The 13,360-nt window shown below is 41.7% G+C and overlaps 1 protein-coding gene across 1 annotated transcript in view; it reads left to right on the top strand.

Moving 5' to 3' along the window:
- LOC140907821 (sodium channel protein type 5 subunit alpha-like) overlaps positions 1-13,360 on the top strand; it is a 186,195-nt gene that overhangs the window by 130,685 nt on the left and 42,150 nt on the right. The window contains exons 18-20 of the mRNA XM_073334668.1: positions 2,448-2,894; positions 6,909-7,055; positions 10,310-10,433. Coding sequence (XP_073190769.1) covers positions 2,448-2,894; positions 6,909-7,055; positions 10,310-10,433 — 718 coding nt within the window. The remainder of the gene's footprint in view (positions 1-2,447; positions 2,895-6,908; positions 7,056-10,309; positions 10,434-13,360) is intronic.

The raw sequence follows: 13,360 nt of genomic DNA, 5'->3' as shown, positions 1-13,360 counted from the left end.
AACAAATATTAAGATGTGAACATTGTATTTTGTGTGGGAATAATAAAAACCTTAATCTGGAAGTAAGTTTGAAAGTACATATCAGTAATTTAAGAGCCCCAAATATTATAAAGATGTTTTAATTTATCCCCAAAACAAGCATTACAAACCCAGGATATTCAGAGAGAATGAAAAACATCAGCCTAGGATGTTTACATGGCATCCTCCCACGCATACTCCCACATTTGCAAACATAGTGCAGAATTAATATATATAAAAAAAGACTCATAAGGGGGTACAAGACCTGATGCTTCTTTTGCTTACACCAGTGTCAGGAGTTACTCCATTGGAGGAAGTGCGAGGAGGATCATGACCAAAAATTCTCATTTTACATTTTAAAATAGTAGATTGGAGCTGGCAGTGATCTCTTTTTAGAGAAGCTTAGTGCAGTAAAGCCAGAAATACATAGGAGCCTGGGAATGAGAAAAGGGAAGTGGACAGTGTAACTTGGGTTCCACCAGTGGAATCTGGGTTGTGGGAGCTGCCAGTCTCTCTCTGGTGGAAGTCTGCTTGGAGATGTGAGGTTCATGGCTGACCTGCACAGCTCTAAATGTGGGCAGAGGAGAATCAGGATGGGTGAAGGACATGTTAATTAGTGCATCTTCTTCCCACAGAGCTCGTAGGGAGTCCTGGATGGAACTTACAGTTGTCAGAAATCTTTTGTGGCAGCAGGGTGAGGGGATGTATGATACCCACCTGGGGATGACCGTCTGTCCGAAAGCAAAGCATCATAAATAATCTGGGGGCTCTGTTCAGCTAAAGAATGTCCATCAGGGGACTTGATAACCAGCACCCGAAGGGTTTAAACACCAAGGAAGGGGTAGATTTATTTAGTGTGGGTTTTGGACCCAATGCAAATCCGAAGCAATTCCACTCAGGTCTGATGGCGTTTCCCTTAAGAAAACCATCATGAGACTAAAATCAGGCCCTTACTAGTCTTTACTATGCTGAATCTGTGCTCTTAGCCTAATACAGGGGGTGATAGTTCTACTGTACAAATCATCTCCAGCTTCCTTTTGCCAATTCTGGCCAGCGAAAGGAACCGTGCCCCCATAATTATATATATCAGTAACTTTGTAATTGTCTCCCCCTCAAGGAATTGATGGAACGTAATGATACACCAACTTTTATTTCTTTTACTCCACTTGGAAGTGCTCCCAGGAGACTGACTCTGAGGCAAACATTAAACGTTCTTCAGTTGCTAGGCCTCATAAGCTGCAGCACCTGGTGGATCCCAATATGCACTTGGTGAATTGTCTGCAAATTCCATACTCTTCCCAGTTCCCTCAGAGACACTGTCTCCCGGACCACCTTCTCACCAACATCCTTCCAGCTGCCATAAAATCTTCCCTCCTTCATCAACTCATCCTTCACAGCTGATACTATTAGAATTTATTCCCAGACAAACAATATGTTAAGCAGAAGGGTGCATAACAGTGTTTTAAAGGTAATAAACATTTTAAGAATGTTGCAACCATCCCCAAAACAAACTTTATAAACAGAACATTCAGGATTCAGGATAAACTTAAGGGAAATCTAAACATATTAAGATAAGGAAATGCATAGTTAATGCACCCAAACAACCTAACTCTTTCCTATAGTGATGCCAGGCAATAACCATAAAAATATTGATGTATTTTAATGCTTATTGTCCCAGGTTAGATTAAAGTGATTTTAAAAGACGTGTAAGATTTGTTTAATCTTTTTTCCCCCTCCACGTATCACCACAGGGCCAAGGTAAGGCTCTTTGTGTGCTGTACCTGGGCGTTCCATGTTTTGACTTTTTAAACTCAAGATTTATCTCTGCCAAGTTTTGCATAGATAGATAATACATGAATTGAAAACATTTAAGACAAGAAGTGCTGACAGAGAGTGCTACATTTTTTGTGTAATTTTAACTCATATATTAATGGATTTACTTGCAAATGCTCAGACAATTCATTTAATACTCAAAGAGTAAATGCTGTGATTTTGGGGAAGATGCAGAGTATTCTTCATACAAATATAAAAAGATTAAATTCTTGTTTGAAGAGCAAAACTCCACTCAGTCTTCACTATATAGTCATGACCACAATTTATTATTAATTTACCATTACTATTATTAACATTTTAAAACATGTTGCAGTAAAATTGTGTGATTTTCATACACAGGCCTGTATTACAGAAAGGGTCAGTTTTATGCCACAAAAATGTTTTTTGTTTTTTATTTTTTGGAGGATCATGAAAACATGCCCTTTTGAGATCTAAACATGCTCTATGAAAAATAATTTTATGAACCATAATTTTGTTTTGTCTTAAGGTTGATGCATTAAGAACAAATTGTTTAGAAACTGACTAATCTTCAAGCCTCCTATTTAAATTTCAAAATTATATTGCCATGATTTTCTTTTCACTTCAATTATTTTCAGGTTCTCAATCTGTTCATTGCACTACTGCTGAACTCCTTCAGTGCTGACAACCTTCAAGCACCTGAAGATGATGCAGAGATGAACAACCTTCAGATTGCATTTGCTCGGATCCACAAAGGACTTCGCTTGCTGAAACACTCAACATGGGATTACTGTTGTGGAAAGCTCCGGCATCCAAAGAAAGTCACCAAAAAGAAAATTAAATTAGCTGCTGAGAACACATGTGTGGAGATTGGGAAAGAAGGGAAGAAGTGTAAAGAAAATCACAGTAACAATGTGACTGAGAAAAATGGAGAACAATGCTCAGTTAGCATTCTTGAAGATTTTATCACCAACCCCAACATGTTTGTCTGCGTCCCGATTGCTGAGGCAGAATCTGATAGTGAGGACTATGAAGATGATGATGATAATCCAAGTACATTCACAGAAATGGAGAACAGTAAACAGGTAAGAAACCTAGTCAGGAAAAGGTGTTTGAGACTACAGGCTCTTTAATGGAGCTGGCAAAGGCATAGCATGATCCAGTTGCAGGAAGATGAATTTAGAAAAAATCAAAAGAGAACTAAAATGTAATTTTTCAAAAGTGAGGGTAATTACCCATTGGAAGAACTTACCAAGAGGTTTGGTCAATTTTCTGTCTCTTGGAGTCCCTGTGGCTCTTCCACTTCAGGTATCAGGGCATCCTGGCGACGTCAATTGAAGATTTATGGTAGCAGTGTCCTCGCAGGTCGCGCAGTGCCATTGGTGCCGCGTCTAGCGTACACACAACCCGAGCCCTGCAGTTCCTTCTCAACTGTCCTCAGCTGAAGACGGAGCCCTGGGGCAATGTTCATCATTCTTCCAAACCTGTTGGAAAAAAAATAATGTAATTAGTTAGTCATATAGAAGGGTGTAGTTAGTGTAGTGTTAGTTTTTATTACCCCTAATCACCCCCCAAAGTTTAAGTTTATCCTCCCCACACTGGGGGCGGTTAACCATTAAGATGTCTGGCTCCGCAGGCTTTAAGCAATGCGGCTCCTGCCATGAAGCAATGCCCATTTCGGGCAGACACTCTTTGTGTGTTCGTGTTCTTGGGGAGGCGTATACTACTTCTTGACCCAGAAGAAGAATGGGGGATGGAGACCTATCTTGGATCTCAGGAAACTCAACAAGTTCGTACACACTCAGAAGTTCAAGATGGTGACACTGGGCACGATACTTCCAGTGCTGCAAAAGCGGGACTGGTTTTCAGCCCTTGACCTCCAAGATGCTTATTTTCATATTACCATATACCCTTCTCACAGGAAATTCCTGTATTTCACAGTAGGACACAAACACTTCCAGTACAGAGTACTGGCACCAAGAGTTTTCTCCAAAAACCTAGCAGTAGTAGCAGCACATCTACGCAAACAGGGAATAAAGATTTTCCCTTACCAGGACGATTGTCTTTTCAAAGGCCCAACTCAACAAGAAGTACTGTACTCAGTCCAGATGACAATTACACAATTCAGGGATCTAAGGTAGAGATAAATGAATGAAAATCCACTCTAATCCCTGTCCAACAACTGGACTTTGTTGGGGCACATCTCGATGCCATAGAAGCCAAGGCATCTCTGCCCCTGAACAGATTCACAACTCTGACAAACCTTATGTCAGAGGTACAGTTCAGCACCAAAATACCAGCTTGTACTGTCCAGCAACTGCTAGGACACATGGTGGCCACAACATTTGTGGTACAACACGCAAGACTACATATGTGCTACCTACAGGGCTGGTTGAGCTCAGTATACGTACCCAGCAAGCACAGCCTACCTAGAGACTCATCATATCAATCTACTAGAGCTAAGCACAGTCCGCAATGTCTGCAGACATTTCCTACATCACATAAAGAACAAATTCATGCACATCATGATCGACAACATTGCATGCATGTTTTACATCAGTCGCCAAGGAGGCGCTCGATCACACTTGGTATGCACCAAAGCCATGAAACTGAGGAACTGGTGCAAATACCACAACATAAACATTTTTGCCTCATATCTTCCCGGCTGTCAGAACGCAATTGCAGACACACTAAGTAGGTACTTCTCTCAAGACCATGAATGGGGGAGTCTTGCTGTCCATTTTCCACCAGTGGGCCCTCCCCGCATCGACTTGTTCACATCCCCAATGAACCACAAATGCGCAACGTTCCACTTGAGAGCGGGAATGGGACCCCGGTCACTGGGGGACAGCTTTCTCATCACATGGAATGCACACCTCATGTATGCTTTCCCACCAATTCCACTGATATCACATGTGATACACAACATAAGAACAGACAAGGCCAAGGTTATCCTCATAGTCCTGACATGGCCCAGACAAGCATGGTACCCTTACCTGATGCGCATAGCGATATGCACCCCTTGAGCTCTTCCTCATCATCTGAACCTGCTGTCTCAGAACAATGCTCGCACACTTTCCCTGAATCGAGAGAAACTCCACCTACAAGCATGGCTCCTGCATGGTTCCATCCTGGCAAACTAGCCTGCTCAGAACAAGTTAAACTCGTGCTACTAAACAGCAGGAAGATGACCACATGTAATACTTACCTTAAAAAATGGAAGATATTCTCCTCCTGGTGTCAAGAAATACACTTGACAGCCTCCACAGCACCACTGTCATTAGTGTTGGAATACCTACTGGAGCAGAATCGATCAGGTTTAGCAATGAGCTCAACCAAAGTCCATCTTGCAGCCATTACTGCATTCCATCATGAGATTGACAGGACCTCGATCTTCGCACACCCAATTACTAAATGGGTCTCCAGAACATTTACCCAGAAGTTTGTCAACCTACCCTGGCCTGGGACCTCAGTCTGGTATTGAAATGCCTCACCAGACTACCATTGGAACCCTTAGCCACCTACTCCCTGCTGCATTTGTCCATGAAAGTGGCCTTTTTGGTTGCTATTACTTCCGCCAGATAGGTGAGTGAGATAGGGGAGCTCATATCAATCCTCTGTACACAATATTCTCTAAAGATAAGGTCATGCTACATCCGCACCCAAGATTCCTACCAAAAGTAACATCAGCCTTCCATATGAACCAACCAATCCATCTTCCCATGTTCTATCCCAAGCCTCACAGCACTCCAGCAGTGGCCATTTTGCATACATTGGACGTTAGGCATGCATTAGTGTTTTATCTGGGAAGGACCAAACCTTCCCGAAAATCTCCTAGACTGTTTGTTTCTACTACAGAGCGTTCTAAAGGCTGCACAATATCCACTCAGAGATTGTCTAAATGGATCTCCCCATGCATTCAACAGTGCTATCGTATTTGGAACATGGACCCTCATGCGCACATCAGAGAGCATTCCATACAATTGATTTCTACCTCAATAGCGTTCCACAACAATGTTTCGATATTAGAGATTTGTAGGGCGGCCACTTGGGCTTCTGTCCACACGTTCACTGAGCACTATGCAATCACTCCGGACTCCAGGGCTGTCACCATAGTTGGCCTAACCATACTTACCTCTATGACTCAAATGAACCCGAAGGCCCTCCTGCCTTCTGAGGGGCACTGCTCTACAGTCACCCGAAGTGGAACACCTCCAGGGACAGCACTTGAAGAAGAAGAGAAGCTCTCCTTTCCTCTACTTCAGAGTTCGCAGTTGGGAATCTGCGGTAGAGAAGGAACTGGAAGGCTTGGGTTGTGCGCATGCTAGATGCAGCACCACGAGACGCCTACTGTGAGCACACAGACACTGCTACCGTAAATCTCCAATCAACGGTGCCAGGACGCACAGACATCTGAAGTGGAGCACCCACAGGGACACACATCTTGAAGAACCTCAGTTACTGCACAAGGAGAGTAACTTTCTCATCTATGTTCAGTATCAGTAACCTGGTGGAGAGAAAATTTATTTCTTGGATAAAGTACATAATGTCAAGGGCTCAAATTGTGAATTTTTAACAAGGAGGCCTCACCTTCTTTTTTGTCCTATCAACATGTCCCAGAAAATAATCTTTAGAAGAAGATTAATGGGTTAAGAAAGGAATGGCTCTGTCAACTTATGCTTATTATATTATAGTGTATAGAATGACATTTCTTTATGTTTGTCTGAATTTTTGCAGTTCCCTTTTACCTATGGAGTCATGACTGACTATGACTCTAAAATGTTCCCCTTCTGGTCCTGAAGGCTGCTACATAGTTATACTGAGTTCCTCGCTAAGTCCAGATGCAAAGATTCCCACTGACATCAGTAGGCTTTGGATCAGGCCTGGCTAAACTGTGGGTTTCTTAATTTATTTTAGGTCACCGATGAAAACTTTCCCCTCCTTTATTTCTTTCTGTAAAAATAAAGATACTGAAAACGAGCCGTTCAAGGTGCTTTATGTTCCATTTGGAGCATTCTCCCTTAAAATTATGTGTGCCGTCCCTCTGCCACCAAAAAGAAAAGAGAAAATAAAATAAACACATCTAAGATTATCTTCAGCAGGAAAACCACCAGAGACAGAGGGGAGAACAAAGTAAAAGATCAGGAGCTTGGTGTAAAGGATCTGCGATTTTCTCTGAAGACTTAAATGAGTTTAACATAGGTAAACAATGGAAGGCTGGATCATCATCTCTACTACAAAAAGAGGTAACACTGTGTTCATATCTAACATGGAATCACGAACATTAGTTGATTTCCTTTATATCTGTTTTATTTTTTCAGAATTTATAAAGATCATTAATCAAGAAATAATTTGTACTTTAAATTTTGTATTTATTACCCTATTTTGTGTTAATGCACAAGAACTCTCTAATTTACTAGTCAAAGGATCATAGAAGATTAGGGTTGGAAGAGACCTCAGGAGGTCATCCAGTCCAACCACCTGCTCAAAGCAGGACCAACACCAACTAAATCATCCCAGCCACTGCTTTGGCAAGCCAGGCCTTAAAAACCTCTAAGGATGGAGATTCCACCACCTCCCTAGGTAACATATTCCAGTGCTTCACTAGCCTCCTAGTGAAATAGTTTTTCCTAATATCCAACCTAGACCTCCCCCACTGAAACTTGAGACCATTGCTCCTTGTTCTGTCATCTCTGAGAACAGCATAGCTCAATCCTCTTTGGAACGTGTCCCTCCCCCCCCCTTCAGGTAGTTAAAAGCTGCTATCAAATCCCCCCCCCACTCTTCTTTTCTGCAGACTAAATAAGCCCAGTTCCTTCAGCCTCTCCTCATAAGTCATGTGCCCCAGCCCCCTATTCATTTTCATTGCCCTCTGCTGGACTCTCTCCAATTTGTCCCCATCCTTTCTGTAGTGGGGGGCCCAAAACTGGATGCAATACTCCAGATTTGGCCTCCCCAGTGCCAAATAGAGGGGAATAATCACTTCCCTTAATCTGCTGGCAATGCTCCTACTAATACAGCCTAATATGCCTTTAGCCTTCTTGGCAACAAGGGCACACTGTTGACTCATATCCAGCTTCTCATCCACTGTAATCCCCAGGTCCTTTTCTGCAGAACTGCCGCTCAGCCAGTCGGTCCCAGCCTGTAGGTGTGCATATGATTCTTCATCCTAAGTGCAGGACTCTGCACTTGTCCTTGTTGAACCTCATCAGATTTCTTTTGGCCCAGTTCTCCAATTTGTCTAGGTCACTCTGGACCCTATCCCTACCCTACAGCATATCTACCTCCCCCCCCCCAGCTTCATGTCATCTACAAACTTGCTGAGGGTGCAATCTATCCCATCATCCAGATCATTAATGAAGATGTTGAACAAAATCAGCCCCAGAACCAACCCACAGGGCACTCTGCTTGATACCTGCTACCAACTAGACATCGAACCATTGATCACTACCCATTGAGCCTGAAGATCTAGCCAGCTTTCTATCCACCTTATAGTCCATTCACCCAATCCATACTACTTTAACTTGCTGGCAAGAATACTGTACGAGACCATATCAAAAGCTTTGCTAAAGTCAAGGTATATCATGTCCACCACTTTCCCCATATCCACAGAGCCAGTTATCTCATCACAGAAGGCAATCAGGTTGGTCAGGCATGACTTGCCCTTGGTGAATCCATGTTGACTGTTCCTGATCACCTTCCTCTCCTCCAAGTGCTTCAAAATGGATTCCTTGAGGACCTGCTCCATGATTTTTTTGGGGACTGAGGTGAGGCTGACCAGTCTGTAGTTCCCTGGATTCTCCTTCTTCCCTTTTTTAAAGATGGGCACTATATTTGCCTTTTTCCAATCATCCAGGACCTCCCCCGATCACCATGAGTTTTCAGAGATAACGGCCAATGGCTCTGCAATCACATCAGCCAACTCCCTCAGCACCCTTGGGTGCATTGTGTCTGGCCCCAGGCACTTTTGCCTGTTCAGCTTTTCTAAATAGTCCTTAACCTGTTCTTTCACTATTGAGGGCTGCTCACCTCCTCCCCATACCGTGCAGCCCAGTATAGCAGTCTGGGAGCTGACGTTGTCTGTGAAGACCGAGGCAAAAAAAGCATTGAATACTTCAGCTTTTTCCACATCATCTGTCACTAGATTGCCTCCCCCATTCAGTAAAGGTCCCACACTTTCCCTGACCACCTTCTTGTTGCTAACATACCTGTAGAAACCCTTTTTGTTACCCTTCACATCCCTTGCTAGCTGCAACTCCAGTTATGGGAGTCCCCAGATATCTTAGCCACATAAGTGTTCACAATTGGATCATAACATTACTAAATTTAGTTGCATTAGTAGTATTTATCTTGAAGTATTCTGTCTCACTGATGAAGGGTAGAGTAAGTGGATTTCAGTGAATGCAAATGGCACAATGCTGTATTTCTAAGTATTGATATAAAACATTAATAGGAAGAGAAATAGTCCTGAGTTACTGAAATAATTTTATTAAAAAGGTCACTATAAAATTAACATTACCTACTTTATTTTTCTTTAAATCTGAATTATTGAAATAAAGAGGTGTTAAAAGATTGTCCCAGAAAATTCTGGTGTGTGCAGCGTGTTCTTTCTTTTTGAGTTGGAACAACTTTAAGTGAATGTTGTATATGTAATCATGAGTATTCAGCTTTGAAAATTGCTCCTTCGGTCAGAGAAAGGAAACATACCATGTGGCCTGTGAGACTAATCAAAACAGCTCAAATTTCAAACACAGAATATTTCAAATGAATTGCTCACAAATAAACTAAAGTCCAATGATTATTCACAGAAATATTTTGGAGAGTAATTTTGAACAATGAATATATGCAATTTGGAAACAGTAAAAATAATTGAATAAATTATTAGTTATGAGTTATTCACACATCTCTAGTGGTGTGACATCCTAAATATAATGAAATAGGATGGAAGTCTGTGCTAGAGAAGAATACATGATGTGATTACATATGCTATTTCATGTAAACTACCATGGGCATTTCATAGTTTCATTCTGAACAGAAAGTTTTAGAGCTCTACAAAGTAGTCCTTTGATGAAAATTATATTTTCTCTTTTTGCCTTCTCTATTTTTTCATGTGTTGTCCTCTGTTTTAATTGTTTTCAGCCCAAGCTAGTAGAGTGTTTTAAAGCCTATCCATGTTTGAAAACCACATGTACTTGAATGCAGAGAAATTGGAATCATTCCCATTTGTGAGCTTTACTAGAGTGATTAATCTGGTTCCTTTTAAATATAACTTTGACTTCCGTTTGAATTGATGTGGAGATTTTTTGGGGATCACACACACTGTAAAGCAAGAGGCCATTCCAGGACTGCCATGTTGTTAATAAGTACAGTACCCAACTAAATTTTATATTTTTGAATATTTCCCTTAATTATAACTGTTCACCAATGTACTTATGCAGTTTATTTTAAAGCACAATGACTTCATTAAGGGAAAATTGATGCATTGTCTTTTATTGTGTAGCAACTTGATGACATCAGCTGTTCTGAAGGCAGCACAGTGGATCTGACAAATCCTGAGGAGCTTCTGAAACAGATCCCTGAGCTAGCTGAATACTTAAAGAAACCTGATAACTGTTTTCCAGAAGGTAAGGATCTACTGATTTCAGTATGACTAGGAAGTGAGAAGAATAGCCCACAGTAACCTGTTCTCCTAGCTAATCCTGAGACACTCAGGCACTCAACACCAAGGCACTCTATTTGCAAAGTATTTAATGATAAAAATACTTTAATAATATATAATTACCTAGTACTTGTGTAGCACTTTTCATCCATAGATCTCAGTAATAGTGAAAACATATGTGAAATAGGCAGAGAGAATTTATTAGTGTTTGGTTGAATTTCTCTAGGATGGTAAGCCTGGGAGCCCACTTTAAATTGCTGTATAGCTTTTAGCTTTACAAGTTTATTTCATGTCAATATTTGTGCTCAATGCGTTTTTAAATTTTCAAAGCTGGCTCCTTCTAGCCAAAACTATCCATAACAAGATTATTATGGTTGTTGCTAGAGAAAAGTTAAATTTATTAACATTTCCTTCAAACCCTTATATCAATTATTACTCTGAACAAAGGATAGTCTCCCCCTGTTTGTACTAGATGTAATGGTGTACCACATGTCAACAAGGTCAGTTCGCAGTTGGATTAATTTCCTGGGTTACAATTCTATATAACTGTAAAGGAATAGAGTTCCTGGATAATTAACTCCTTGATTTTAGAAAGCCTGACAGTACTCAGATCCTTTTCCCCACAGTGTTCTCGCTTCTTGTCACTTGCATTAGCTGACATGCTGTTTCTTCCTAATGGCTGGAGAGCACTATCCTTGGGTGTCTAGACCTCCAGATAGGGAGAATCAGAGGAGAAAACCAGCTATAGCACAACACCCTTCTCATCTATCTCCTCAGCAAAAGGAGTTTTTTTGAAGAGCAAGAGATGGGACCAGATGAGGAAACACCGCCAGCAGCCAATATATCTTACTCTTTGTCTGATGAGACAAGAATGCCTTCTCCTCCTGCCTTTTGAGATGACTTCAGATGTTTCAAGAGAGTAGCTGAGATTTTACAGTTTTCATTGGAGGAGGTTCAGGAAATGCACCATCAGCTGGTAGATATACTCCACACCATGCCCTAAGACAAAGTAATTCCACCAATGAATGAAGCCTTTCTTGAACCACCTAAACATTGTGGCATCCCCCAGTGACTGCACCTCCAATGTGCAAGAGTGCAGACAAAAAATGTTATGTGCCTGTGAAAGAGACAGAATACCTATTTGCACACCCAATGCTGAATTCGTTGGTGATGGATGCTGTGAATGAGCTCAATAAGCAACACCACTCCAAGACTATCTCATGCTAACTACCAAAAATGTTTGAATTTATTAGGCTGAAAGAGGGGTTTTTTGGTTGTTGTTGTTGGCTTCTCTGCAATTTAGAGTGGCAAATTATCAAGCTATCATTGCTAAATACAATTATCTCAACCATAATAATTCACATCTTTTATTGAATATCTTAGTAAAAAAAAAGGAGAGTTTTAGGCAATTATTGTGGAGGGTCATCTTATTACCAAAGCATCACTGCAAGCTTCATTGGATGTGGCAGTTAGTGTCCTGCTGTATGGCAACAGCACTAGTGATAAACTGGGCATTGTGGCTGCAATGTTCTGGAATCCTAAAAGAGGTCCAGAATACTGTATAGAATATCTCATTTGATGGGACAAAACTGCTTAGTGATACCAGGGACAAACCTCTCCACCTGCAGGAGGCAGGAAAAGATTTCTCCATTGTATGTTAGTTTATCTCCCCCCTCTGAAGCATCAGGGATGGCCACGGCTGAAGATGGGACATTGGAAAGGGAGTGCCAAGACTCTGAGGTTGCACTGAGCATTCTCTCTCTCAGGTGCGTGCCTGGTGGGTTCTTGCTTACATGCCCAGGGTCTAATTGATTGCCATACGTGGAGTCGGGAAGGAATTTTCCTCCAGGTCAGATTGGCAGTGGCCGTAGGGGTTTTTCACCTTCCTCTGCAGTGTGGGGTAATGGTAATTTGCTAGCATTAACTTAGTATATCTCACTTAATCATTTCCCTGCCACTGCAGGGGCCTCAGGCATTAGTGCGCCTTTGTGCCTCCTATTTTCTGCTTGTGGCACATAGTAGTTTAATCTCCTTTGGACAGTAATACTTTGGTCTAATTTCGGTCATTAGGTTGTGGGCACTGCGTGGCATTGGTGGCCAGGGATATACGGGAAGTCAGACTAGGTAATCTGATGGATCCCTTCGGCCTCAAACCATGACTGTGACACTCTTTAAAAGATCTGAGGGCAATGCTTCCTTCATTCAGGATTTATAGTTTTGCTAGCAAAAGAAAATACAGCAGTTCACAAACATACCAAAGATCTCATCTAGTTCAAATTCCAGCCTATCACAGGGCATCGTAGCCACCTAGAAGGAGATCTAAATTCCAGAAGAATAGACCTTCCACATCTGCAACTGCAACAACACAATCTTCCACATCTGGCAAGCACTCATTTTGTATGCAGTGTTGTAGCTGTGTCAGTCCCAGGATACTAGAGAGACAAGGTGGGTGAGGTAATATCTTTCATTGTACTAACTTCTGTTGGCGAGAGAGATAAGCTTTCAAGCTACACAGAGCTCTTCCTCAGGCAGGTGATGACCCGAGGAAAAGGTCTGTGTAGCTTGAAAGCTTGTCTCTCTCACCAGCAGAAATTGGTCTAATAAAAGATATTACCTCACTTCACATTGGTTGAGAGCTGTGAACCACTTCACTGTTTGAATTTACAGCTGCATTACCCTTCTACTTCACCATTTGGAGACCATCTTTCCATTTACAAAGACTCATGGGAAAGTTTACATCAGACAAATGGGCATTAGAAGTAATAATCCATTCCTCCACCCCACCCACTTTCCTGTCCCTTTTCAGGGACCCCTCTCACAAGAAGTTTTTTAAGAAAGGAGGTAGAATCTCTTTTACAACTAGAAGATATAGAACCAGTTCTGTTCCCCCAA

Source organism: Lepidochelys kempii, chromosome 2 (assembly GCF_965140265.1).
Source record: "Lepidochelys kempii isolate rLepKem1 chromosome 2, rLepKem1.hap2, whole genome shotgun sequence".
Classification (NCBI taxonomy): Eukaryota; Metazoa; Chordata; order Testudines; family Cheloniidae; genus Lepidochelys; species Lepidochelys kempii.
This window is presented reverse-complemented; position numbering and strand designations above follow the sequence as displayed.